Genomic DNA, 26,832 nt, shown 5'->3' with positions numbered 1-26,832 from the left:
ATATTTCTTTCGCACTTTAAAGCCACTTCAAAAGCCACACTAGTTTAACTTAATATAGGAATCTAGCATTGTCTTAAAGCAATGTTGGGACCAGACCACAAAAGCATATTCAACAAACTGTGATTAAAACAAATGATGAATTGGCATGACAGGGGCCTTTCTTCTTACTGATACTGATCTAGCATTGTTGTGTAATATGGCAGACATTTGACTTTGATGGAGAGTGGCATATTTTCTATTGAAATAAGAAGGCTAGGCAACAACACATAAGAAAATCAAAAGGCTAAGCTGGCCGTGATTTTATCCTCAGCAATTCCACGTGGATATTAAAGAGAAGAGCCCATTCTGACGTGCAGATTCATTCTATGCAAAGATTCTTAGTAGGAATAAAATTCCTGAACCAGGAATCAGCCTAAATAAATGGTCTATAAAAATCGTCACTGGCTATCAAATCGCTGATTCAAAAAAGTCCGTAAACCCCTCAATGAAAAAACCCTCCGGAACTAAGAAACTGATAGATTCCCATCTTCTATCCCATCAGAAGAGACCCACCTGCCGCCGCCCAATGTTTCACCGTAGTCCGGCTCTGCAGTAACCCACGCTGAAACACGAACGCTGCCATTTTGGCGCGTATCACATCTATGATCCAGATGGGAGGAGCAGCAAAAGGGAAGAAACGCCTTTGCTGCTGCGGTCCAGACCAAGGGCTTAAAAGGCTCTAAGCGGGGAAAACTATGGCCCTTTTATGACATATGGACTACAACTCCCAGAATTCCTGAGCCAGCATAGCTGATTTCAGGAATTCTGGGAGTTGAAGTCCATATGTCATAAAAGGGCCACAGTTTTCCCACGCCTGCTTCTAAGCGAAAGCCTATGTGACCATAGAGTACTAAGGGAAAGAAGGGCACACTTCTTAGACGGTCCGTTAGTGCCTCCTTGCCTGTAGCGGTTCTTCGTATGTCCCGGCGGTAAGATGGCTGCGCTGGTAGTTAGAACCTCGGGTCGACTCCTGCGAAAGACAGCCGAATATCCCGCGGCCGGCCGGCTGGTTGCGGACCGAGTTGGCTGTTGGAACTGCTTTCAAGGAGGTACATCGGAACTGGTGTCAAGAAAAGAAAGGGGGTGGGAAATCCTAGATCCTAGATTAAAAAGCGATCGAATACATGGAAAGGTTGCTTTACAGCTCTGAGATTTCTAACGTATAATCCATAAATAACAACAACCACTATTGTGAGCCGCCCAAAGTTGTATTTTAAGGCGGATGGCCATAAAAATCTTATAAATAATATTGCCTCCTTGGAAGGTGCGTGGACGAAGTTGCCCTGTGCAGGCGTGTTTTGTGATTGAAGCAAGTCAATCCGAGCCCCGAGGGGTCCGAGCCTCCAAATTGTGGCTTCTAAAGTCAGGCACCCCGAGTTTCACGTAGAGCTGCTTAAGGCTTTGGGAGAGACAGTTTTGCTTTTGCAAAGGAGTTCTTTGCCCACCTGAAAATAGGAATCACCAAGAAATTCAAGCAAGCAAAAAGCATTTATTAAAGGGGTAGGGGCAGTGAAGTCTTTTTAGGGTCCAGAAATAAATTATACATACATTGGATATATATGATACATCAGAAATCAAGTGATCAAACAATAAAAGATATAAATTACATGTAAAACCTTGTTCTAGGCAACATTTCACAAGTGGCAAATTTAAAGGGTGTGCATTACTCTTTCCCAGTTGGGTTTGTAACTTTCTTAAAACTTGCATGTGTATTCAAGGACTTTCAGAATGTGCTCTCTGTTGTTTAGTGCTCACATACCAAAAGAAATGGCTTGGCTAATTAGAAAGAAACATGTTTTCCTAAAGTAAAAAAGAGACCTAGATTTCCTTGTTAAAATGCCAATATTTTAAAGATCCTAATTTTGAAACCTAAAATTCCAGGTGACAGTAATAATAAGTATTGATTAACTAGGAACCATATCAATATACAACATGCAAAACAATAAGACCATACATAATGAAATAGAGTAAAAAACAGAACCACTACAACTTACCCAGTTAGCTCCACATATGCAGATCTCAATTATACAACCTTATTCAAACGAAAGGCGATGTTTTATGTACTATAGGCTTTGAATACAAATGAAATATGCACATAGTGATTAATTCTACATGGGTTTTTTTGTTTTTGTTTTTAAGCAGGTGATAATTATAATGTAGGTGACAGTTACAATAAAAGTGTGCATGTTTCAAATATTAAAAGAGTTTCTGTTGATATTTAGTTGATGCTGATGCCACTTTCATTTATCCAGTTTACAAGAACTCATTTGAAAAATAAACCTAAGTAATTGCAATGATCAGGTAAATCAGCAAGAAAAGTCTAGATTGGGCTAGATCAGCAGTCCCCAACAACCGGCAGTGGTGGCAAGGGAGAGGGGATGGTTGTGCACAGCAGCCTAATCCCACGTATGCGCAAATAAAGCTTTGCACACTCTCCCACTGCTTGTGTGGCCCACTTCCCAACAGTACTGGGCTGCAGAATGGGGGTTGGGGACCCCTGGGCTAGATCATCCTTTTGAACAAATGGACACATCTTGAATCTGGGAGCATGTTACTGGACACTTCTTGCCTGATATCTGTCTATGCCAGCTATTAACAGCAAAATCCTTCAAGAGATAACCAGGTCTTCTGCAAAAAAGGATCCGTGTCAATTTCATTCCAGGTTCCATTGCACCCCAGATTCTACTATACTCATGGGAACAGTTGTAAAACTCTAGAATGAGAATAATTCTGATCAATCCTGGCTTCTGTTTTGAAATAGAATCAAAAACAGAATCAGCAGAATCAACCAAATGTGCATTCAGGTGGTCATGAGCAAGGGATTAACCAAGTGGTCAAGCCACCTTTCCCCTTTAGGATTTCTGAAGTTGATGCTGCATCAACTGAAACCCCTGAGGTCAGAAGAGGCAAACATTTCCACTACTGGAAATACAAGAGTTTGTTACTGCCAATGAAAAGTTTGCCCTTTCTGTGAATTTATTTGTTCTGCAACTGAACTAGAAATAAATCAGTTCTGTTATAGATTGTTGCATAAGAACTCCAAATGTCAGGACCTAATTCTGGATTAATACCAATAGTGTGTTTATTTGGTTGATTTTTATCTCGCTTTTTGTTCAGTAGCTCAAGGTAGCATTCATGCTACTCCCACTTTGGCACACAGTGTATTCTGGAAATATAGTTTAGGAGAAGGAGGATATTAATTATTTGCTAATTATTTGAGACGAGAACTTATTTGATAATGTTCTCTGATAATTTTTCCCAACAACATCCAGAGAGGGACAAATTAGGGAAGGCAAATCCACAAGTACAAAGAGAATATGTTTTGTGTTTATATAATGTGTTGTCAAAAAGTCAAACAATACAAGAAACAAGTTTAACAGTACTAGGCAAGTATGTACTGTATGAATGGGAATGGGTAAATAGGAATAAACGTAGGAATGTGTACACGGATTTAGTAGATCATATTGTGAAGACATAAATTGGATCCATTATTACGATGGGGTGGACAGTGTTTAATGTCCAGGAGTCACACTTAACTTTTTTTTCGTGAAGATTATATTTAGCAGACCAATACTGAAAAGTGGATAAGACCAGGTCACACATAGAGAAGACAATATTTTTTTTATTTTTATCTTTTTTTTAACCTTTATTTTGTCTCTGTTTTTAAAACTATACTAAGCTTATTGAAGTGATTGTCCCATTTCTACCCTTAAAATGGTAGAAAAGTGTGCTAATCATTTTCAGCAGCTATTAGACAACCTGTGAGTTGTTGGGTCAGCCTTTTAGAGATATTTCCTTACCTAAATAGAGAAACAGAATGACCCTGGGTGGATAAAAAGCAGGGCGAGCAGGAGTGACTTCTGACTTCCTGCCGGCTTCCCCATTGAGATCCTTGTTGGGAAGCGGGCAGGGAGCATCAGAAATCAGAATGATGAGTTTATATGATTGAGACTTGACATTTGTTTGAGGAATTGAACTTATTCACATTTATTTTGCAAAAGCTGATTGAATTTTACTGTTATGGTAGAAGTGATCATAGTGGAAACCTATTTAAGTATTACAATAGAATGCTTAAAATCATGATATGTTAGATTAATATTGCATAAAGGAAAACATTTCTGAGATCTTGTATTATTTTTCTAGTTGGAAATAATAGTTATTTAATTAAGGTTAAAACTAATTATTTTTAGGATAAATAAAACACTACTGTATTTTCTTGTTCCAATTTCAGCAAAACGTTACTTGTTAACAGAGGATGTTCTGCAGTTACGTAAATTTCAAGAAAAGAAGTTGGAAAACGAATATAAAATATATGGACAAAAAGGTAGTTGCATCAAATAATCATTTGCAAATTAAAATTAAGGAGCATAATTTTAATCTGCGATGTACAAGCTATGATTTTGCTTATCCATACAGTATGATAGCTAAGGTACTCCTGTCTCTTTAAGCTTCTAGCCCCCCTCCCCAAATAATATTTATATGCAGTGCAATGCTGTACAGGTAATCCTCCACCTACAACAGTTCATTTAGTGAGCATTAGAAGATACAATGGCACTGAAAAAAAGTGGCATATGACCCTTTTTCACACTTACAAACGGTGCAGCATCCTCATACTCATGCGATTAAATTTCAGATGCTTTGCAACTGACTCGTATTTATAACTGTTGTAGTGTCCCTGGGTCATATGATCCCCTTTTACGACCTTCGGGCAAGCAAAGTCAATGGGGAAGCCAGGTTCACTTAACAATCATGTTGCTAACTAACTGCAATGACTCACTTTAACAGCGGTGGCAAGAAAAGTAAAAAAATGGGACAAAACTCACTTAACAAATGTCTTCCTTGGCAACAGAAATTTTTGGCTCAATTATGGTTGTAAGTCGAGGACTACCTGTATTTTCTTGATAAGAATAAATGTCTTTATTTATTACTAAATTTATATACTACCGATCTCTGTGTCCAAACATTAATATACTTTGGGAGTTTTTATTAGGTATATGTCAGAGATACGCACTATTCAAAAGTGATTCATAAAATATGCTGTTAACTATTAAAGCAGCTTTGTCTTCCGTAAAAGCTTGAAAACACAGTGTAGCTATTTCGGTGAATGGAGCAGTGACCTGCGGTGAGGTTTATGACTGGTGAGGCTGGTGACGTCATCAAACCACATGGTTGCTCCGATCGCACGGGCGCAGCCCAAACGGAGAAGTTTCTCTTCTCAGAAATGTCAGAAAGGGACCGACAGGCTGCCGCAGCTCCACTAAGAAGACATTTCTGAGAAGAGAAACTTCTCCTTTCTCCTCCTTCTCCCTGCCCATTCCCTTTTAGCACTGATGATGTTACCTAGGCATTTTTTGCATCGGGCGAGCCCGGGATCCTTGCAAGGGGAATGGGACCATGTGTGCAGGCGGCTCCTCAGCAGCGCACAGCTTCAGATTAGCACAGCCGCAATCCCCTTCCCCTGCACACGTGGTCCCATTCCCCTCCTTCCTAAGCCAACATGAAGGGGACCGCGGCTGCGCTGATCTGCGGCTGGCATTGAGGAGCCGCCTGCACACGTGGTCCCATTCCCCTTGCAAGGATCCCGGGCTCGCCCGATGCAAAAAATGGCGAGATCGGTACACTTGGGGCTGCTGCTGAGATGTCCAGGGAGGCTAAACCAAGCCGCGCGCCTCTCCCAGCCACTTTCACAGCTTCCCAGAGTAATTTTTTTTTATTTTCATGATGACAGCGGTGAGGCTCTGCCTCCCCTGACTGCACGTCACTGGAATGGAGTCATTAAAGGGACTCTTAAAGCATTTCTCTTTTTGGGTTTATAAGGAAACCTGAAAAAACAAACAAATGTTTTAATGGATAGCAGAAAAGCATTATATTTACCCTAGGTTCAAAGCACTTTTTAAAATTATTTTTGAAGCATGATAACTCTTTTATGAATGAGATCTTGTACTATGAAATGGATAAGTCCCAACTGCAATCAAATCACAGAAGAAATATCATGGGTTCTTTTGAAATCACAACCAGACTAAATACTCAAACAAAAGTTTGTTAATTGATAACCAGGAGGCACTGTGAAGTTTCTAAAAGATGCCCTAAGTAAATTACGAGCCTCGAGACAAAGTTCAAAAGAAATCCAGTCATTTACTAGGAGCAAAATTTTGGCATTTTCTTCTGCTGCGGAGCCAAATCTGATTTCCATTTAACGGCATCTGAACTTTACCCCTGTGTCTCCCCTCCCCTCAGTCTGTGTCATAAATCACATCCACCAACGAGGTACTGCAGCAGGCTATGAACTTTTGCGCCTCACACGCCTGCTGTAGAAATATGAGATCCGACTCTGGCCGAAGGTATACATAGAATTCTGCCTCCCTTCAATGTCAACTTGATAATAGTCATGGAAACGCTTTACAAGTTGACAAGTTACCTTGTAACAGGTATTGTCCTTAATGGGACTTTTTAGATGTGTGTAGCCAGGTGTTATTCTATACAGGGCATTAGCTTTAGGAAACTGGCCAGGTCCTGATGCTCAGCAGATTCAGTACAGTACAGTACATTTGTAGTAGTTAGAAGTCACAGTAGGGTTGAAAAGATAATTTTACAACTGATCCTTGTACTTATGATTGTCACAACACTCCCATTGTCATATGTCCAAGATGTAAGTGCTTCACAACCAGCATGCATTTACGACCGTCACAGCCTCCCACAGTTACATGATTGTTATTTGTGACCTTCACTGCTGGCTTCCGACAAGCAAAAGAAGCCAGCAGTAAAATTGCAAATCATGGTCACTCAATGTCTTGCTTAACAACTTTATCATTTAGTGATGGGGTTGCCTGTCCCTGTTGTTAAATGAATACTACCTGAATTCATTTCTGTCCCCAGGTGCTTCAGAAGTTGCAAAAATCCAGATAAACTAACTGGCAGAAGTAGAAACTCAAGTCCTTGTTGCCATCTAGATCAGTGTTTCTCAACCTTGGTGACTTTAAGTCCTGTGGACTTCAACTCCCAGAATTCTCCAGCCAGGTGCTGGCTGGGGGATTCTGGGAGTTGAAGTCCACAGGACTTAAAGTCGTCAAGGTTGAGAAACACTGATCTAGAGGCTTTTTGGTAGACCATATTTGATAGCCCTCATCATGATCAGAGAAGAGATGCAGTTTCCTGGTCTGTGACTCAGATGAGCATGCTGTTATTCTGGCAAACTTGAGCTTCTGGCTGTAGTGTTTTGTTGCTGCTGCATTGGGCCAAAGTCTGGAAAATATTTTCCTGGCTTGGAGAATGTGTCTGATGTATAGGATACTTTCTGAAAAAGGGGACTGACTGTTCCAGATAAACTGGGAAGTTACATCATCCTAGATATAAACCAAAGCAACAGTCAGCTTCATTTTATTCTGTCAATTCTGCAATATTATGTGTAACCTTAGTAGCTGATTATAAATACAATTGAATCCAATATCAACAATTTACCTTTTGTTTTCAATTTCAGATGCGTTTTTCAAAACTGTTGAAAAAAAGTTAGCCAATAATGCCCTCATCCTCAAACCCGAATTAATAAATGTATTATATCTATGTCAAACCAAAAATGAAATAGAATTAGTCAAAAGAACCATATACAGGTAAGAGTCATTCAGTAATGTATATATTCATTTGTATTATCTTTGGTTCTATTTCTGATCATATTACAATCAGGAAATTTTATAATGAGACTATTCTTAATTATTTTACATTTGATTTATTTTTGTCTTTTTCAGAACAGTATTGTACATTAGTAAAACAAGGGATTGGTTGTTCACATTTCATCCTTGTATTGTATTGTATTGTATTGTATTGTATTGTATTGTATTGTATTGTAAATAATGCAAACCACAACATAGTAAAAGGGAAAAAAACATATAGAAGATTTAATAGCATACAAAATTCATTTGATAGAAAAGAGCTACTTTTGGGAGACTATTATATAAACTCTTCTCTTGTTGTCACTATTTTTTGTTGAATGGTATTGAATGATGTTGGTTTTCTAGAAACTCTAAGCAAGTAACTATAAAATTTCCCAACATCTTGGATCCTATCTTGTGGAAGATTCATATTGAGGTATGAATATATTCCAACCCAGGGGTCACTAATCTTTCGGACCACTAAATTCATAATTTTAAATCCCATGGACCACTAATATGAATTAGTGACAGAATGGGGTCCTTCAGGCACTTAGCTTGGCTGCCTGTTAGTGGAGAGAAGCGCCTGGGGTCAATCCTAGGTTTGCTGTCCATTGCAGCTAGGAATCTCAAATACAGCCAAGAATGAATGTTTGTCTTGTAGCCAGCCCATGCGCTAGATTTCCCCCCCCCCCTCTTCAAACGCTGTCTTTCAAGGAGCCTAGCCAAAGTTTCGCGCAGCACACTCTCAAGCACCTGGATTCCCAGGGAGGGAAGGGTTGGAGCTACTAAACAGGCAGCCAAGCTAAGTGCCTGAAGAACCCCATCCCTTCAACGAGCAGGAATAATTGCTTCAGCGGGCCATATCCGTCCCAGGGGCCGTAGTTTGAGGACACCCTGATTTAGTGCAACATAAAAAATGCAAAGATTTTTCTGTGGACCACCAAAATTTTCCCATGGGCCACCAGTTGGTGACCGCTGCTCTATCCTGTCTGTCTGATCTTTAGGCTGAAGTCATCATCATAACAAAAACTCTCTTTTACTCAGGTATCACGAAGAGAACAGAAACAGAACCTTTGGGGAGTTCAGATTTGGACCCATATTTATGAGGTTATGTTATGAACTAGACCTTGAAGCAGTTGCACTGGAACTCATCAAAGACCAGGTGAAATTCAGGACTATCTTTGAATTATTTTTATTTTCTATAATTCTAATCATGACATTCAACCCATAGGGCAATTTATTTTTCCTATGCCACCGTCTTAAAATCAGTGGAGGTTTCTAAGGCCCATCGGTTTAGTTTGGGCTCCATTTAAATTCCTGGAACATCTGGAATCTTGAGCCTCAAGTTATACAAATGAATCTGACAAAAGTTTGGAGATTTTCCTGTGCTATACTTGGAGTGAAGGATAGTGGAAAAGCAGGGAAGAAGATGGATGAATGTTCATCTCATAACTGGGAATTCATCCACCAGCTGATAGATACAAGAACAAGCATTTCAAGAACATTAATCAATTCACTATAACTAAGCTGAGAAATTCTTAAGAGTTTTCAAGATTTTGTACTTATCTCAGATTAGCATTAAAGATACCTTTCTGAAATCCTAGTTACTTATTCATCCTTGTTCTTGCCAGTTACAGGCTTGGAAATAAATCTTGTTTCACTGGGGATTACTCCAAGGTTTGAGCACAGCTCTATGATTAAAATCCAAAGGAACACATTCCATGATCTGCATTTCCAAGAACTTTTCTAAGTCTTCTAATAAATCACCTTTAAACCAAATCACCATTGGATAATTTATTTTCAGAAGCACTATGGTGATAAATGTATTTTGATAATGATGAAATCTCTCATTTGCAGCTTGAGAGAATGATCTTGAGATTTAAAGCCCTGAATTTTTATCCAAGTGTTTCTCAAGTATTATGAACAAAGTTATTTCCGTGGAAACAATTATTTAGATGAAAATAGCCAATACAGTTATATTTTCTGGTTCTTTTCAGACTCTAAATGGTTTCTTTGGAGATTACACGTCATTCAATATATTAATGGACATGTTATTTGAAAAGGGCCATTATGAAGGTAAAGGGAAAGATAATATTAATCACATAATAATATAATATAATTGCCACTGAATAATTTGATCTAATATATTTTGCATTATTACTTTTGGATATTACAGAGCTATAACACATCACTTAAAATATTTGTAGCTTTCTTAAGTCTGTGTTCATTAGATGTTTGTTTTCATTCAGTGAATGTAATGATACTTGGTACATTTTGGGAGTTTAATTTTTTTTAACTCTTTGTGGGGAGGCAGCATGGAAACTTTTAAGCCTGGACAAGATTGAATTATGTCAGACCACAACATTAATTTTCCCATGGCACATGACATTGAATGTAAATGTCTAATAGAAAGGAAGAGTTAACAATAAGACTTAATTCCAAGAAACTCTGCATAGTACTTCAGCTTTATGACATTTAAAACTGAAATTACCACAGCACTTACTTCTAGGTATTCACGGACCTCCAAAATTGAATCAAAATTCTTTTTTTAAAACAATTCCAAATCTCAAGATAAGTTGCCATGAGGTTTTGCAAGATGTCTATCACTTTTAAAGTTTTTAATTTTTTATTACACCTTTTAATTATTGAGGATTTTGTAATGACACTGATTCTCTGGAAATATATTTAGCATGATTCAGGTGCAGAATGATGCATCGGGTTTGTTGCTATCACATAGCATATTGTTTTACTATTATGATGTATGTATGGTTTCCACTGAACTATTGCAATCTTAGAATTTAAGTATAAATTTTCTAATTGCATCCCCAACATGGAAAATAGAGGTTGCATTCTTCATAGCCATACTCCTTGGCACCTACCAGGTCCCTACTCGACCCAATGTAATTTTGAATACATTATTTAATTGCATTGCAGTAACCTGTGGTATCATCTTGTCTTGCAAGAATGCATTTGAATCCCATAGGCATTCTTGGAAAGTAAAAGTGGTAAGCAGATATACTCCAATGATTCCTCTGGAAATATTCTTGCCTATTGAAAGATGGGCCTATTGAAAGTGGGAGGCGGTGGCTCAGTGGCTAAGATGCTGAGCTTGTCAGTCAGAAAGGTAATCAGTTTGGCGGTTCGAATCCCTAACGCCTCACTACCGAGTAAGCTCCCGTTACTTGTCCCAGCTTCTGCCAACCTAGCAGTTCAAAAGGATGTAAAAATGCAAGTAGAAAAATAGGGACCATCTTTGGTGGGAAGGTAACAGTATTCCGTGCGCCTTCCGCATTTAGTCATGCTCGCCACATGACCATGGAGATAACTTTGGACAGTACTGGCTCTTCGACTTTGAAACGGAGATGAGCACCGCCCCCAAGAGTCGGGAACAATTAACACGGATGTGCGAGTGGAACCTTTACCTTTATTGAGCGATGGGGAAAAAATAACTACAGGAAAAACTTCCCAAGTTTGTCCCCTGCTAAATTGTTATTTTTTAACTGCCTCACCCACCATGGCAAGCATTGTATAAATCAGCTTCTTACTATGGCAGAATTTTTGAGGGAGTGTCTATGACAGGCATTCATATGTCCCAAAAGAACCTATTTGCCCAAAGAGTTGGGAATACCTGAGTTAAAATAAAGAATCTAGTACTGATACAGGAGAATATTGGTAGTTCATGGTTGAAATGAGGAGTCCTCGATGCTCTCTGAGCTTGGTTGTTTTATTGCAGATGTTTCGTTACTGAAAATAGGTAACATCATCTGATAGTGTGATATTACCTAGTTTTGGTAATTAAACAAAGCAACCATGCTCGAATAACACCAAGGAACCCTGAAAGAATCTAGTGGTATGTAATTGATTCCCCCAAGTGATTTTTTTTAAAATAAATAATTTATTTCAGTTACAAATATTATTAATTAACAGTTGGAATATGCGATTAACTATGAATACTGAAGAAAGCTTAAAATTATATTCCACAGATGCTATGAACGTGCTATTAAAAATGGACAGGGAAAATATCAGATTCAGCCAAGACACCTACTTGCTTGCATTTGCAATATGCTACAAACTGGTAATAATATATATATTGTTTAAATTGTGTTTAATATGATTTTGTATCTATGTTTCCTCTTTAATTTAGGGGTTTTTTAGTCTGTCTTTTTCTTGTGACTAAACCCATGGTAAAAAGAATATCATTGAATGGTTGCATTCTTTTTCTCTCTGTCTTGGTGATTTCCCTGGAGTTAAACAGATGGTGTTTCATAGCTACTGAAGTGGAAAGTTGCATATTTTGCATATAGTCTTAGATCAGGGGTGTCAAACTCAAGGCCCAGTGGTCAGATCCGACCTGTGGGGTGCTTAGATCTGGCCCGCGGGGCCGCCCTGGAAACAGCAAAGTGCCTCTGCTAGCGAAAACAGACTTGGGAGGGCCGTGTGCAGCCATCCCAATCTCTGTTTTCACTGGCAGAGGGTTGCAGAAGGCCATCACAGTCAAAAACGGAGCTTGTAAGCAGAGCGCTCAGGCCACCACGAGCGCCCCCAACACGTGTGACATCGAGCTGGCCATGCCCACTCTGCCCCCTGTGAGGTGAAACATAACCCTGATGTGGCCCACAATGAAATAAAGCTTAACACCCTTGTCGTAGATGAATCAAGAATATCAAATATCTAAATTTGACAAATAAATAAAAATAAATACGATTTTTTAAAATTAAAACTTAAGGTAAATGCGTTTAATATTGTTATCGCATTTGCTATTTTGACATAAGATCATAATAGCCTTGTTGCCTCAGGTTACGACTTAGCAAACCATTGTTTAATGTCACATATAGTCAGTGAGATTCACTCAAAGATGACTCAAGGAGGATAATCTTTATGATCTACGGTGGCATTGTTATGTGATGTATTAGCTACCTGGAATTCGAGAGGTAATGCACAGCCATCAAGATAAGTAGCCGTTGACAGCGTGATCTTTCTTCCATTTGTCTTGGAAGAAGGATCACTTCTTGAAATTGCCACATGAGCTGTGAATACCCTAGCACAGCTACACAGTGTGTAAAGAGCATCATAGCCATCAATAGTTACATAAAACTATGAGACACAAAAGCAGATCTTTTCAGTAATATAAAATACTGCAGTGGTCTTTGTAAAGGATATACCAAAACAGGTATGAATCACAGTCATTTGGTAGGTTTTTTGACCAATATAGAAATAATAACTGTCCATAGTATCTTAATAATAAATTAAACTTGCTTTCTATGAGGAAAAGTACATGCAGTATTTATCTTTCTCCATCCGGATCTCTTCCTCCTTCAAGAAACAATAGACAGTTTGATAGCTTGGAAATAATATGTCTATGTCGGGAGAAGATATACTTCTTCCTTTACTTGTGTCTGACACACCGGCTTGCTGAAGTTTGCTACCTATTGATTTCCAGAAATAAATGGTCTTCCATTAGAGAAGTACAGTAATATTAGCTTACCTGATGTGTTCACAAATTAATTAAACAGACTGGGGTATCCATTGAGCTCCACTTTCCACAGGAGTTTATAAATGGTCTATTTTCAGTTTTGTTTTGCTTTTATAATCAGTGAATGGTTTTTTTGGCACAAAATTGTAAAAGAATTTTGTGCAGTTTTCACAGCCCGAGCATTTAAAATTCAGTAAAGGTCTAACATCTCTGCGTTGTAATTGTACATATATTAAAAATCTTGCACCCTGCAGAACAGTCCAGAAGCTTGGACATTTGTGAATACGTTACTTGAAGATAAACATCTCCATGGACATGAGCTTTCAAGAAGGACACAATATTTTATAGTAGCACTTGGTCTGAAACAGGTACAGGATTATTTATTTCTACTCTCAGTACAGTTTGATGTTCTGTATCATTGGATGTGTGTGTACCAGTGGTGGGTGGCAGGCGGTACGCTCCGGTATGGGTGTACTGGAGCCAGCCCAGAGCACCGGATACCATTCCGGTACGGTGCTCCAGAGGGCCCACCTGCCTTCCCGAGCTCCTTACCAGTCTTTTAAGTCTTCCGCGGCTGCGCACGACACATACAGCACCTGCGCGACACTCCCCTGAGCAGCTGGAGCGTCATGGAGGCTCACGGAGACGCTAAGACACGCACACTGTGTGCATCCATGTGGATGCCCGGGCCCGTTCCAACCATATCGGTTGGAACGGGATCCGGAACTCACCACTGGTATGTACAGTAACTTCAGTACTGTGGCTTATGCTTAAAAAGGGACTAACAGTTAAAAAAACTAAGCAAACAAATTGTAAGAATCCAGCGGGCAAACTCTCTGCAACAGATAAAACATCCAATAGGTGCTTAATCTCATCCTACCTCCCAGGCCTGGAGGGCAGACAGGTTTTCAACAACCTTCTGAACATCATCAGAGGGAGGGCATATGGGTTACAACAGGGATGCTGCCCCAGAAAGGCACTCACTAGAAATTATACTTCCTACGTCCCAGTAGATAACATAGTTTATTGAAGGGACTCAAAGCGCACTTATTCTCCTCATTCTCTAAAGAGATAGGCTGTCTCTTTAACTAGGCATTTATGCCATGAAGGGCTTTTTAGACAGTAACCAGCACCTTGAATAGCATTCAGAAGCCAACTAGTGGCTAGTATCGTTTGTGAAGTTTGGGAGTTACATGGACATGTTGTGGCCCATTCTGAACCAGCTGTAGCTTCTACATGGACTTCAATGGCAGACCTTTGTAGAGTGCATTGCAGTAATGTAGTTGTGAGGTGATTAAGACATCAGTGATTGCCTCCAGGTCCTAATCCAGGAACTGGTAGAACCAAATGTTTTCTGTTGAGAGGCCCTATGGCCACAACCTCCCTCTACTCTTTAAGTTTAAGATATCCCTCAGAGTATGTCAATCTTGAATGGGGAAATGCTTTCCCATCCCAGAATAAAGATGGAAAATCCCCAAAAGCCAGAGGGCCCAAATATTGCCAGTTTTGAGGTGGCCTTAGAGCAGTGCTTCTCAATTATTTTCTGTCATGCCCCCCCTAGGAAGAAGAAAACATTTCACCCCCCCCCCCCGCGAGACTGTAAATAGTATCATTTGTCTATAAAATTGTTATAAGTACACCTCTGCATAACATAGCACACCGGTCTTTCCTCGTCTCCCACCGTAGTCACATGCTTTCTTTCCTCTTTCCCTCTTACTTGTCTATCCTTCCTTCCACCCTCCCTTCCTCCTTCCCTTCCTTCCTGCCTCCCTTCCAGTTCCCTCCTTCCTCTTTCCCCCTGCCTGCCTGCCTTCTTTCCCTCCTGCTTATCTATGCTTTCTTCCTTCCTTGCACCGCCCTCCCTTCTGCCTGCCTGCCTTCTTTCCTCTTTCCCTATCCTCCTATCCTTCCTTTCTCCCTCCCTCCTTCCCTGCCTCCCTTCCAGTTCCCTCCTTCCTCTTTCCTCCTGCCTGCCTGCCTTCTTTCCCTCCTGCTTATCTATGCTTCCTTCCTTCCTTGCACCTCCCTCCCTTCTGCCTGCCTGCCTTCTTTCCTCTTTCCCTATCCTCCTATCCTTCCTTTCTCCCTCCCTCCTTCCCTGCCTCCCTTCCAGTTCCCTCCTTCCTCTTTCCTCCTGCCTGCCTGCCTTCTTTCCCTCCTGCTTATCTATGCTTCCTTCCTTCCTTGCACCTCCCTCCCTTCTGCCTGCCTGCCTTCTTTCCTCTTTCCCTATCCTCCTATCCTTCCTTTCTCCCTCCCTCCTTCCCTGCCTCCCTTCCAGTTCCCTCCTTCCTCTTTCCTCCTGCCTGCCTGCCTTCTTTCCCTCCTGCTTATCTATGCTTCCTTCCTTCCTTGCACCTCCCTCCCTTCTGCCTGCCTGCCTTCTTTCCTCTTTCCCTATCCTCCTATCCTTCCTTTCTCCCTCCCTCCTTCCCTGCCTCCCTTCCAGTTCCCTCCTTCCTCTTTCCTCCTGCCTGCCTGCCTTCTTTCCCTCCTGCTTATCTATGCTTCCTTCCTTCCTTGCACCTCCCTCCCTTCTGCCTGCCTGCCTTCTTTCCTCTTTCCCTATCCTCCTATCCTTCCTTTCTCCCTCCCTCCTTCCCTGCCTCCCTTCCAGTTCCCTCCTTCCTCTTTCCTCCTGCCTGCCTGCCTTCTTTCCCTCCTGCTTATCTATGCTTTCTTCCTTGCTTGCACCTCCCTCCCTTCTGCCTGCCTGCCTTCTTTCCCTATCCTCCTATCCTTCCTTTCTCCCTCCCTCCTTCCCTGCGTCCCTTCCAGTTCCATTCTTCCCTCCTTCCTTCTGCCTCCTTCCTGCCTGCTTGCCTTCTTTCCTCTTTCCCTCCGGCGTGTCTGCTTTTCTTTCCTTCCTTCCACCTCCCTTCTGCCCTTCTTCCCTCCCTCCCTGCCAGCAGCTCCTCCAGCATCCCAGCTGGAAGCAGCAGCACAACAGTCGCCGTTACCAGGGGCGAAGGGGTGGCGGTGGCAAGATCGGGCGACCGCCGCCCCTTTGTCCCTTCCCCAACAGCGGCTGTTGCGGTGGAGCTTCCAGATGGAATGCTGGCGGTGGAGCTGCTAGCGGGGAGGCGAGCTACGCGGTGGCGAAGACGGGCGGTCCCATGCTTCCCTCCCTCCCACCCCCGCCCGAGCAGGCTTCTTGCACAGCTCCAGCCCGCGGCTCCAATGAAAATCCACAGTCCGAAGTGCTGCCACTTCCAGGCGGCATATATTATGCCTCGCCCACGCCTTCGCCGCCGTTGCACCCAGATGGAAAGGGAGCCTTCGCGCCCCCCTTTACGGAGCCTCACGCCCCCCCAGGGGGGCGCGCCCCACTATTTGAGAACCGCTGCCTTAGAGTGAGTTGAAGAGCATATAACAGTGATGAATGTGAAAGTCAATCCCTGGACATTGTTGAATTTCAATTCCTAGCAATTTTAGTCAATATGACTAATTGTGACAGCAAATGGGAGTTCACCATCAGGAGATTCAAGATATTGCTCACTGGCTGGAGAGTTAATACATTTAAATTGCCAGCGGTGGGGATTTCTATTTGAAAGGCATTTTGAATGCTCATCAGGAAATCAACAGGTTGTCCCAACATGATAGCATATGAATAAATAAGGGTGCATGGGAGTCAGCTTGTACCTACAAAACTTCATTTCTCTAAATTGAGATTACTATTTTTTAAAGTCAACATTCTTCCATCAGCACTATTCCAAGACAGATAAAACAAAATACCCATACTGGAGCACATTAATCCATGGTGATAAAGAAGTTGAAACCATCTTACACATATTATTATATTGTAAATTTTAAAGGAAAATAAGATCTCTTTATATGACACCCCCTTATAGAAATGGTCCTAGCTAGAGTATACAAATTTCGTCAGAATTATGTTCTCCAGGATTTGAAACCCACTATTTCCACTAGTGAAATTTTATGTTGCTGCAATGAAAACATGACAGCAATTAAAGAAATAATTGGTTTAAGAAGTTTTCACATTTATCCCTAATGCTACTTTTAGGTAGTTATTTTTAATGAGTTGCTTCGGGATATTTATACCGTGTTTCCCCGAAAATACAACCTGTCCCGAAACTAAACCCATGCCACATTTTTCGCGTGGGCAAAAATATAAGCCCACCCCCGAAAATAAACCCCCCCTCTGGCCAGGCAGAGCACCGCTCACTGACCTAGCATTATTCCGAAAGCGCCAAGTCGCAGGGGGGGGAGCGCAAACGTTGCTTGCTGCCTTCGGGATACCGCTAGGTTGGGGAGTGGCGTTCTGCCTGGCCGAAGGGGAGAGTTGCCGGGCGGCTGCTCCCTTGTGAACTGGCTCCCGAAGAGCCGGGCACAGCCTCAGGGGCGAAGCAGCCATGAGGTAATCATGCCCACGAGCAGCCGCCCGGCAAATCCCCTCTCCAGCCAGGAAGAGCGCCATTCACTGACCTAGGGGGTAATCCCCAAAGTGCCAAGCCATGTGGCGCTCTGCCCGCTCCCCAGCTCCTGCGGCTTGGCACATTCGGGATACCCCCTAGGTCAGTGCATGGAGCTCTGCCCGGCTGGAGAAGGGGGTTGCGCGAGCGCCTGTTCCGCTCGCAGCTTCACCAAGCCCTTGCCAGGCTCTCCCAGGCCACCGCTGCTGGCTGCTGCTGCCCGCCGCCGCCCCGCTCCGCTCCGCTCCGCGCAACTTCAAAACTCGGGCCGAGTCTTTCAGCATCGGCCGCTCTAGGAGTGCTCTCTATGGTGGGCCGGCTGCTGGAAAACTCCCTGTCCGGCAGCCAGCCCACCATAGAGAGCACTCCTGGAGCGGCTGATGCTGAAAGACTCGGCCCGAGTTTTGAAGTTGCGCGGAGCGGAGCGGGGCGGCGGCGGCGGCGGCGGTGGGCAGCAGCAGCAGCCAGCAGCGGTGGCCTGGGAGAGCCTGGCAAGGGCTTGGTGAAGCTGCGAGTGGAACAGGCGCTCGCGCAACCCCCTTCTCCAGCCGGGCAGAGCTCCATGCAGTGACCTAGGGGGTATCCCGAATGTGCAAAGCCGCAGGAGCTGGGGAGCGGGCAGAGCGCCACATGGCTTGGCACCTTAGGGATTACCTCCTAGGTCAGTGAATGGCGCTCTTCCCGGCTGGAGAGGGGATTTGCCGGGCGGCAGCTCGTGAGCATGGTTACCTCATGGCTGCTTTGCCCCTGAGGCTGTGCCCGGCACTTCAGGAGCCAGTTCACAAGGGAGCAGCCGCCCGGCAGCCCCAAAACAATAAGCCCTCCCTGATAATAAACCCAAGGGCATATTTCGTGGGGCAAAAGAAAATAAGCCCCTGGCGTATTTTCGGGGAAACACGGTATTACATTTTTAAATTTATCATTACTTAGACAGTTAATGTAGTAATACAGTAATAGAGTTGTGAATATTATATCATGCGATTTGTCTTATATGCTGTATTAATTTGCTTTGTTTTGTTATTCTTTTAAATTTGCTGGTCATTGACTGAATAAATACTATTACTTCTGATTTAGAACAATATGTATACAAAAAGTCTATTTATTAATGAGATGTTGTGAGAGCTGATTGTTAGGATTTAAATAAAATGTTAGACAATATTTTAAAGCATTAGTAATTATTCTTTTTGTTTCCTTCTACAGAATGACGTTTTGAAGGCCCAGTACTATTTTTCACAGTTGCAGCCCACTGAAAGTATAGTATATGATAATCTAAAGGTAAATGCAATTAATTTTTGTGTTCTAAGTTCTGATGGTATTTTTAAAGACAGGGGATATTCCTTGTCTTAAACACCATATGGTAATTTAGCCTGCTATATTCAAACACTAATTAAAATATGTCTGCCTTATACTGTTTTCTTTATGTCCTTAATTCTTCAAGTGTTTCAATTTGCTTTATGGCAACGCTGGAAAAAAACAATCAGTTCTTCACTGACTGTTAAATCAACTCTGTATTTAAATAATCAAGGGTTAAATTATTCAAATGTGCTGACATTTCTATAAGTCACATCAGTAATAAGGTTCTAAGGCAGGCATGTCCAAAGTGCGGCCCGGGGGCCAAATGCGGCCCTTTTTCAAATTGCAAGCGGCCCGCAGCCTCTTCTCCCCACTGGAGTTATTTGTTTAGTCTTTCATAAAATACCGTATTTTTCGAAGTATAAAGATGCATCTTTTTCCCCTCAAAAAAGAGGCTAAAAATCTGGGTGCACCTTATACACTAAATACAGCATTTTTTGCCTCCCAAAACTCTGCCCCCTTCACCAAAATGGCTGTGCATAGCCTTTAGGAGGTTTTCAGAGTGATCCTGAGGACTGTGGAGGGCATAAATGAGCAAAAAATGGCCCGTTTTTTGCTCAACTTTGCCCCCCCCCCCAGCCCCCAGGAGCACTCTAGAAGCCTCTTAAGGGCTATTCATGCTCTTTAAAAAAAAGGCCCGTTTTCACGAAAAATGGGCCGTTTTGGGGAGAGTGCAAAAACTTTTTTTTTAATTTGCCTCTTCAAAATCTTGGTGCGTCTTATACTCTGAAAAATACGGTAGTTAATTCGCATTTAATGTTAAGGGTTCAAAGAATGTCAGGCTGAATGATCGGCCTCACACATTTTCACATCACCAAATCTGGCCCTCCTTGCAAAAAGTTTGGACACCCCTGTTCTAAGGAATCTTCTTAAAATCTTTTATTAATAAAAAAAATTCCATGGCAGCAAATGTAGGAGTAAATAACACACAAGATGTTGAAAAAACAGTGAAAAGTGGGCAAGCAGAGATAATCTCTCAGAGGATATGCTATTGAAAACAGGAGCAGTTAGTATTCCATTTTTATCTATTTAAGCATGTCTGATTCTCGGAGACAGCCTGGTGGACAAGTCTATACTGCTTTCTTGGCAAGGTTACTCAGAAATAGTTTGCCATTGCCTCCTACGTAGGGCTGAGAGAAAGTGACTGGCCCAAGATGGGGCTAGAACTCAATCTCCCCGTTTCTAGTGGTTTTGATGCCATAGCCATTGTGTCAAAATATATTTGCTTAAAATTGAAGATACAAAAATCTGGGAGTGGTAGGAAGAGGGGCAGATGGAGGAAGGGACAGCAGATACAGGACAATCCGAAATCTAATGCTTATTTAGGAACAAAACAATTTCTTCTTCACATATTCCTCCCCATTCCTCCTTCACATTCATACCAATTTTATTAGTTTGTTGTAATGTCTTGGACTTAAAGGGCAATGATGATTTCCATAGTAATAGCAAGAATGTTCCTAAGCAGCCCTTTTTAGCATAACATTCACCACAATTTTGGCTGAATCTCCTGAGGAGGAGATTATCAATATGAAGAATATGTAAAAAAGATGTGGAGACTCTAGAAAGAGTGCAGAGAAGAGCAACAAAGATGATTAGGGGACTGGAGGCTAAAACATATGAAGAACGGTTGCAGGAACTAGGTATGTCTAGCTTAAGAGAAAGAAGGACTAGGGGAGACATGATAGCAGTGTTCCAATATCTCAGGGGTTGCCACAAAGAAGAGGGAATCAAACTATTCTCCAAGGCACCTGAGGGTAGAACAAGAAGCAATGGGTGGAAACTAATCAAGGAGAGAAGCAACTTAGAACTGAGGAGAAATTTCCTGACAGTGAGAACAATTAATCAGTGGAACAGCTTGCCTCCAGAAGTTGTGAATGCCCCAACACTGGAAGTCTTTAAGAAGATGTTGGATAGCTATTTGTCTGAAACGGTATAGGGTTTCCTGCCTAGGCAGGGGGTTGGACTAGAAGACCTCCAAGGTCCCTTCCAACTCTACTATTGTATATATAAGAAGGTTGCTCTGAAGTTTCAATTCCAGCATGTTCTTTCCCTTTTTGTTGTTCTTGTTAGTGAAGTCGTGTCCGACTCATCGCAACCCCATGGACAATGTTCCTCAAGGCCTTCCTGTCCTCTACCATCCTCTGGAGTCCATTTAAGCTCACATCTACTGCTTCGGTGACTCCATCCAGCCACCTCATTCTCTGTCGTCCCCTTCTTCTTTTGCCCTCAATTGTTCGCAGGATTAGGCTCTTCTCCAATGAGTCCTTCTTTCTTATTAGGTGGCCAAAGTATTTGAGTTTCATCTTCAGGATCTGGCCTTCTAAAGAGCAGTCAGGGTTGATCTCCTATAGGACTGACTGGTTTGATTGCCTCGCAGTCCTAGTTCTGTCTATTATTGTGAATAGAATAATTAAAAGAAACAGAAAGGTTCTGTATCCTAACCTTTACTGTCACTTTTATAATGCAAGTTTTATATTAAAAAATGTATACCTGGAATTTGCCACAGTCGATGATCAGCAATAGCTGTAGAATCCATAAGGGTACCACATTCTCCATATTTTACGAACGGTGTAGTTGATTGATCATCATCATGGCTACTGATACGAAGACTTTTGACCTGCCTGTTTGGAAGATTTTTCTTCTGAAACAATCCAGAACTTGTTAAAGCATTATCCTTTTGCTGTGTTTGTATTGAAGATTCTTCTTTTGGCTGCCTTTGGAAATCTAAAGAATCTTGTGGAAACACTGGAAAAAGCTTCAAAAATTGATACATACTTTGTGAGAAAACCTAATTTTTGTAAGGATGTGGTAAGTGAAAATTATTTGATAGAAGCACACTTTTTTATAGCTAGAAGTATAGCTCTCTTTTTTTTCCTTTCAGGCAAGGGGGGTTATTTTGCACACCCAAAACTTTGGTAGCCTTTTTTGCTGCATACTGAAAGCACTATGAAATATATTACTAATTTCTCTTTTGAGCTGTTTATGTAGCAGGGAAATGGCACCCTAAATGCAGCTCAAAGGAATAAATTGGAAAGCATTTTATTCCAGGAATAAATGTACCTGTGCTGTTGTGGATATCTCAGTTGTTTCTCCCACATCTTGCTGAAATTTGCTAGATGATTTGTACTACTGTACACTTTATTTGCTTTATATCAGCTACAAGTATTACTAATTCAGTAGAACACACCCCTGTTCCTGATTTTGCAGTCCAAAGAAAATTACACTGTAAATAGTGAGAATCATTTATTTATAAACAAATCAATCTGAAAAAAATGGCAATAATTACCTTGAAATAACCATTTGTTTAAACAGCCTCTTAACATATTGATAGAGCTTGCTGATCATGGTTACCCTTAGGAATGTTTTTCTTATCTACCGTAATTAGCCCCTATTAACAAATATTTTGCAGGGAGACGGTAGCTCAGTGTCTTAGACGCTGAGCTTGTCGATCAGAAAGGTTTGCAGTTGGAAGCCCTAGCACCGCGTAACGGAGTGAGCTCCCGTTACTTGTCGCAGCTTTTGCCAACCTAGCAGTTCATAAGCATGTAAAAATTCAAATAGAAAAATAGGGACCACCTTTGGTGGGAAGATAACAGTGTTCCATGCCCCTTCAATGTTTAGTCATGCCGGCCACATGAGCACGGAAACGTCTTCAGACAGTGCTGGTTCTTCAGCTTTAAAACGGAAATGAGCACCGTTCCCTTAGAGTCGGGAACAACTAGCACATATGTGCAAGGGGAACCTTTACCTTTAACATATATTTTAGGATATGTCTAACAATCCACAAGTTTAAAACTTCTCCAGCTTGTGGCTTTCAGCTGCACAAGATATGCATTGATGCATAGAGTTTCACAGGTGTAGTGCACCTTCATAACAAATCAGCAAGAGGAATTGGATTAGGGCCGTGATGGCAAACCTATGGCACACGTACCACAGGTGGCACGTGGAGCCATTTCTGAGGGCATGTGAGGCGTTGCCCTGTCAGCTCCAGTGTGCACTAGCTAGCTGATTTTCCACCGTTTTTCGCTTTCCAGAGGGAGAAAAATGGCCCAAAGGGTAACCCAGAATCCATTCCTGAACTTTGAGTTTGCGTGTTGGGCCATTTTATGCCCTCCCCAGGTTCCTAGAAAGCCTCTGAAGCCTGGGGAGGGCGAATAACGGACCTACGGGGCCCACCGGAAGTCAGAAAACGGGCCATTTCTGGTCTCCGGAGGGAATCTGGGGGGTGGGGGGCATTTTCGCCCTCCACAGTCTCCAAGAAAACCATGCATGGGGCAGTGGGAGGTTCATGCACACAGGGGCACGGCACGGGGGCGGGGCATAAAATTATGGGGGTGGACATGTATGCGCGCGATAGTGCGCATGTGTGTGCTTTTGGCACATGAGGCAAAAAAGTTTCACCATCACTGGATTAGGGTCTTGTTTCTGTACATTTGATCAAAGTTTATCATGATTTGGCATAGAAAAGAACAGTTCAATATTGATCGTGGTTTGTTTGTTGTAATATTCCAGATAATCTCTGCCAGAGAAAAACTAGAACACAATCCAGACTTCGTTATTCAGTTTGAAGAAATTGTCACCAAGTTAAAAGTCTCAGGACAGATAAATGAACTGACTCTGGATGACCTGCTGTGTGGGGTCCCACACCCCAAAGGGTACAAAATGCAGCTGTTGAAAGAAACAAAACGGAGTCAACGAACTTTACAACCTCTTCAGTCGTTTCTGCTAACGGATTGAATGCACTTTCTCCACCAGGAATTCTTTCCTAAAATACACCTGCCTCTCTTACAAGATTTTCATTTAGTATGGGATTTTTTGGAGGAATATTGATATCCATAAATTATATGAATGGTTTTGCTGGTACATTGCCAAGTAAATAATGTACAGACCTGACATAACTTCATAGTAGGCATTCTGCAAAAACAGTTAAAACAAACTGCAGGGAAAATTAAGAGTTTGCCAAGGTTCATCAAGGCTTTTCTTAATTCCATATTGCCATGTTCAATGGTTTCTATTGGCGAGGAAGTGATATGGAGAAGACAGAAAGGACTTTCCCTTCTTCTGTTCTTTCGAGCAATTCACTGAAGGGAAGAACCTCTGTTAAATAGTGTTATATAGTCTTGGGCTAGAGAGACGCAGCTTCAGGTCCGCACTTAGCCTCAAAGTTCACTGGGCTTTTGGGGGCTATTAACATCCATGGTCACTTAAGCATGACTGTGTTAGTAACCAAATTAACTAGATTTATTCAATATGCCAAAGTATAATCACAGGGGCTAGATTTACACAACTATTAAATCAAAGTCAAATAAGGCACATTTGGATTGAGTTCACCAAAGTAGTTTGCTAAAATATAATTAGTTTGTGAATCACTATTATGTTTTTATCCTATATTGATCATTTGGTCTCATACCCCCTAACCTGTAATTTCCCCCTCAATAGCCACTTTATGAGGTGAGTGGCCCACAATCATTTAGCTATGAGAGGCCTACAATTCAGTCTACTGGTTTCTAAAGTAGCACCTTTACCACTACGGGTAGTCCTCAACTTACAATCGCAATTGGGACCAGAATTTATCATAAATTGATATGGTTGTAAAGCAAGTCATTGCATGACCTAATCCAATTTTAAAAGCATTTTACCACAGGGGAAAATGTGGGCGTTAAGCCAATCTGGTTTCACCAATTAACTTTGTCAGAAGCCAGCTGGGAAGGTCACACAAAAAAATTGTGATCACGTAACCATGGGGTGGGGTGGCAGTCACAACTTTGAGGGTGGGTCTTAGGCAGGGGTGAAATCAACTTACCTTTGCTACCGGTTCAATAGCAATGTAAGCGACCACACACCTCTGCACATGCGCAGGACTTCCATGCATGTGCAGAGCGTAACAAATGGACGTGGACATCCAGGTGGGTGGGCGGAACCTCCTACCAAGCGCGCCTGCAATTTTTGCTACCAGTTCAGGCAAACCGGTTTGGACTGGTAGCATTTTACCCCTGGTCTTAGGTCACTTTTAGCACTTTTAGCTTCAGGTTATCATTAAATGAACAGTTACAAGTCAAGTACTACCTGTATAGCAAACTGGCTCATGATATGGCATTATGCTATAATTCATAGTTTATATTGTTAATTTATGGTTCATTGGACTCCATGAGACCATTGGACTCCATGAGACCATTGGACTCCATGAGACCATTGGACTCATTCAGATAGCCATAGTTAGTTATTTTGGCATGGGCTTTGTATGCTTTCAAGCAAACCTGTAAAAGATTTGGGAAGTCCTTACAAAATGCCTGTCCTCTCTGTTCTTCCCTCCCTCCACTTTTCCCTGAGCCTACCAATTTATAACAAGTCCTTCAATCGTCCTACCTGATTTCAATTTGTCTTGCTAACTCGGATTGAGAGTTCCTTATATTTTTTTTAGCACGTATACATCGTTAGTTTCATCTGAGTGTGTTTACCAAAATTCAGAACTGCCTCAATATTACTTAGGAAACGTATTTCATAATATCTTAATAAGGAGTCATCTTCTAGGAAAAGGGATCCTTAACACTCAATGGAGCAAGAGCTGCAGAAGTTATACTGACAGATTGGTAAATATAAATATGATACCAAACATGGAAATATCCAGGAAGCTGAGATCCTAAGCAGTCTCAGGTGGAAATAAGCACTGTTGAACTAAGACTAGTTGGGGTCAGTCTGAATTATATGTGTAATGTCTGTATCAGACACAAATCAACAAGATTTTATTAATTTCCTCTAGGTAGATTTGTATATAGTAACAAAACATATTTCTATGTACTATCTTCAAATAATGTTTTAAAACTGACTTTAAAAAAAGAGATAATGTAGGAACTGAATTTTTGATTTTTTTTCAATGTCTTGTCAAAATACTGAAACAGACAGTAGAGGGTGCAGTATTCATTCTTTGTAAAACAATTCATCTGATTTGAATGGGGAATGCAAATTATATTGGAGGCAATATAAAAAATGTATTACATGTTATAAACGTGTTATAAAAATTAGTTAAATATAAAATTAGAAATACACTGAGTGTGTTTCTAGGTGTGGAACGATTCTGAATTTCACGTGTGAGACCACATTTTCAGGCAAAGAATAATTTTGGTGCGCTATCTGATAGGTCTTTTGGACTTGCCACATTATCTGCAAACTGAGGAATAATGCATTCCCTCAAGATCTAGATTTAGTCCCAATTTTCCACTTTTAAGAGAGAATTAAGACATTCCTTATCAGCCAGGCTTGCCGTATTTTTCCGAGTATAAGATGCACCTTTTTCCCTCAAAAAGGAGTGAAAATCTGGGTGCATCTTATACACTGAATACAGCATTTTATTGCCTCCTGAAACCCCGCCCCCCTCACCAAAATGGTCGTATGTAGCTTGTAGGAGGCTTTTAGAGAGCTGCTGGGGGCTGGGGAGACCAGAAATGAAGAAAAAAGGGGGCATTCTTTGCTCAATTCCCCCCCCCCAGTCCCCAGGAGCACTCTATAAGCTTCCTAATGCCCTTTTTTGACAAAAAAAACGGGCTCGTTTTTTGCTCGTTTCCCCCCCCCCCCCCGAACACTCTACAAGCCGCCTAAGGGCTATTCATGCCCTTTTTTGAAAAAAAAAACAGGGCCGTTTTCATGAAAAACAGGCCATTGTGGGAGGGTTTGCAGAGTGCAAAAGCTTTTTTTTAAATTTGCCTCTTCAAAACCTTGGTGCGTCTTATACTCCAAAAAATATGGTAGTTTATTTTAACTGCAGTTTTACACGACTCCCCAAAAGCTACTTACAACCCAGTTTTGAAATTATGGACAATTATCACCTGCACAAAATAGGGGTTGGTTCACCCTTTTGACCGACCGCAGAGAAGCTACAGCAGTGTCTCCCATG

The 26,832-nt window shown here is 41.7% G+C and overlaps 2 protein-coding genes across 2 annotated transcripts in view; one reads left to right on the top strand and one right to left on the bottom strand.

Moving 5' to 3' along the window:
• MRPS27 (mitochondrial ribosomal protein S27) overlaps nt 1-761 on the bottom strand; it is a 53,390-nt gene extending 52,629 nt beyond the window's left edge. The window contains exon 1 of the mRNA XM_081945205.1: nt 553-761. Coding sequence (XP_081801331.1) covers nt 553-622 — 70 coding nt within the window. The 5' untranslated portion in view covers nt 623-761. The remainder of the gene's footprint in view (nt 1-552) is intronic.
• A 106-nt stretch (nt 762-867) lies between these two features.
• PTCD2 (pentatricopeptide repeat domain 2) lies at nt 868-25,793 on the top strand. The gene is made up of 10 exons (XM_081945206.1): nt 868-1,088; nt 4,271-4,363; nt 7,517-7,646; nt 8,730-8,847; nt 9,683-9,761; nt 11,669-11,760; nt 13,413-13,526; nt 18,789-18,863; nt 21,639-21,749; nt 23,454-25,793. The coding sequence occupies exons 1-10, from the start codon at nt 974-976 to the stop codon at nt 23,676-23,678; spliced, it is 1,152 nt and encodes a 383-aa protein (XP_081801332.1). The 5' UTR covers nt 868-973; the 3' UTR covers nt 23,679-25,793.
• Nucleotides 25,794-26,832: the final 1,039 nt, after the last annotated feature.

The sequence above is a fragment of the Natrix helvetica genome (genome assembly GCF_964273705.1).
Source record: "Natrix helvetica genome assembly, chromosome: 2".
NCBI lineage: Eukaryota > Metazoa > Chordata > Lepidosauria > Squamata > Natricidae > Natrix > Natrix helvetica.
This window is presented reverse-complemented; position numbering and strand designations above follow the sequence as displayed.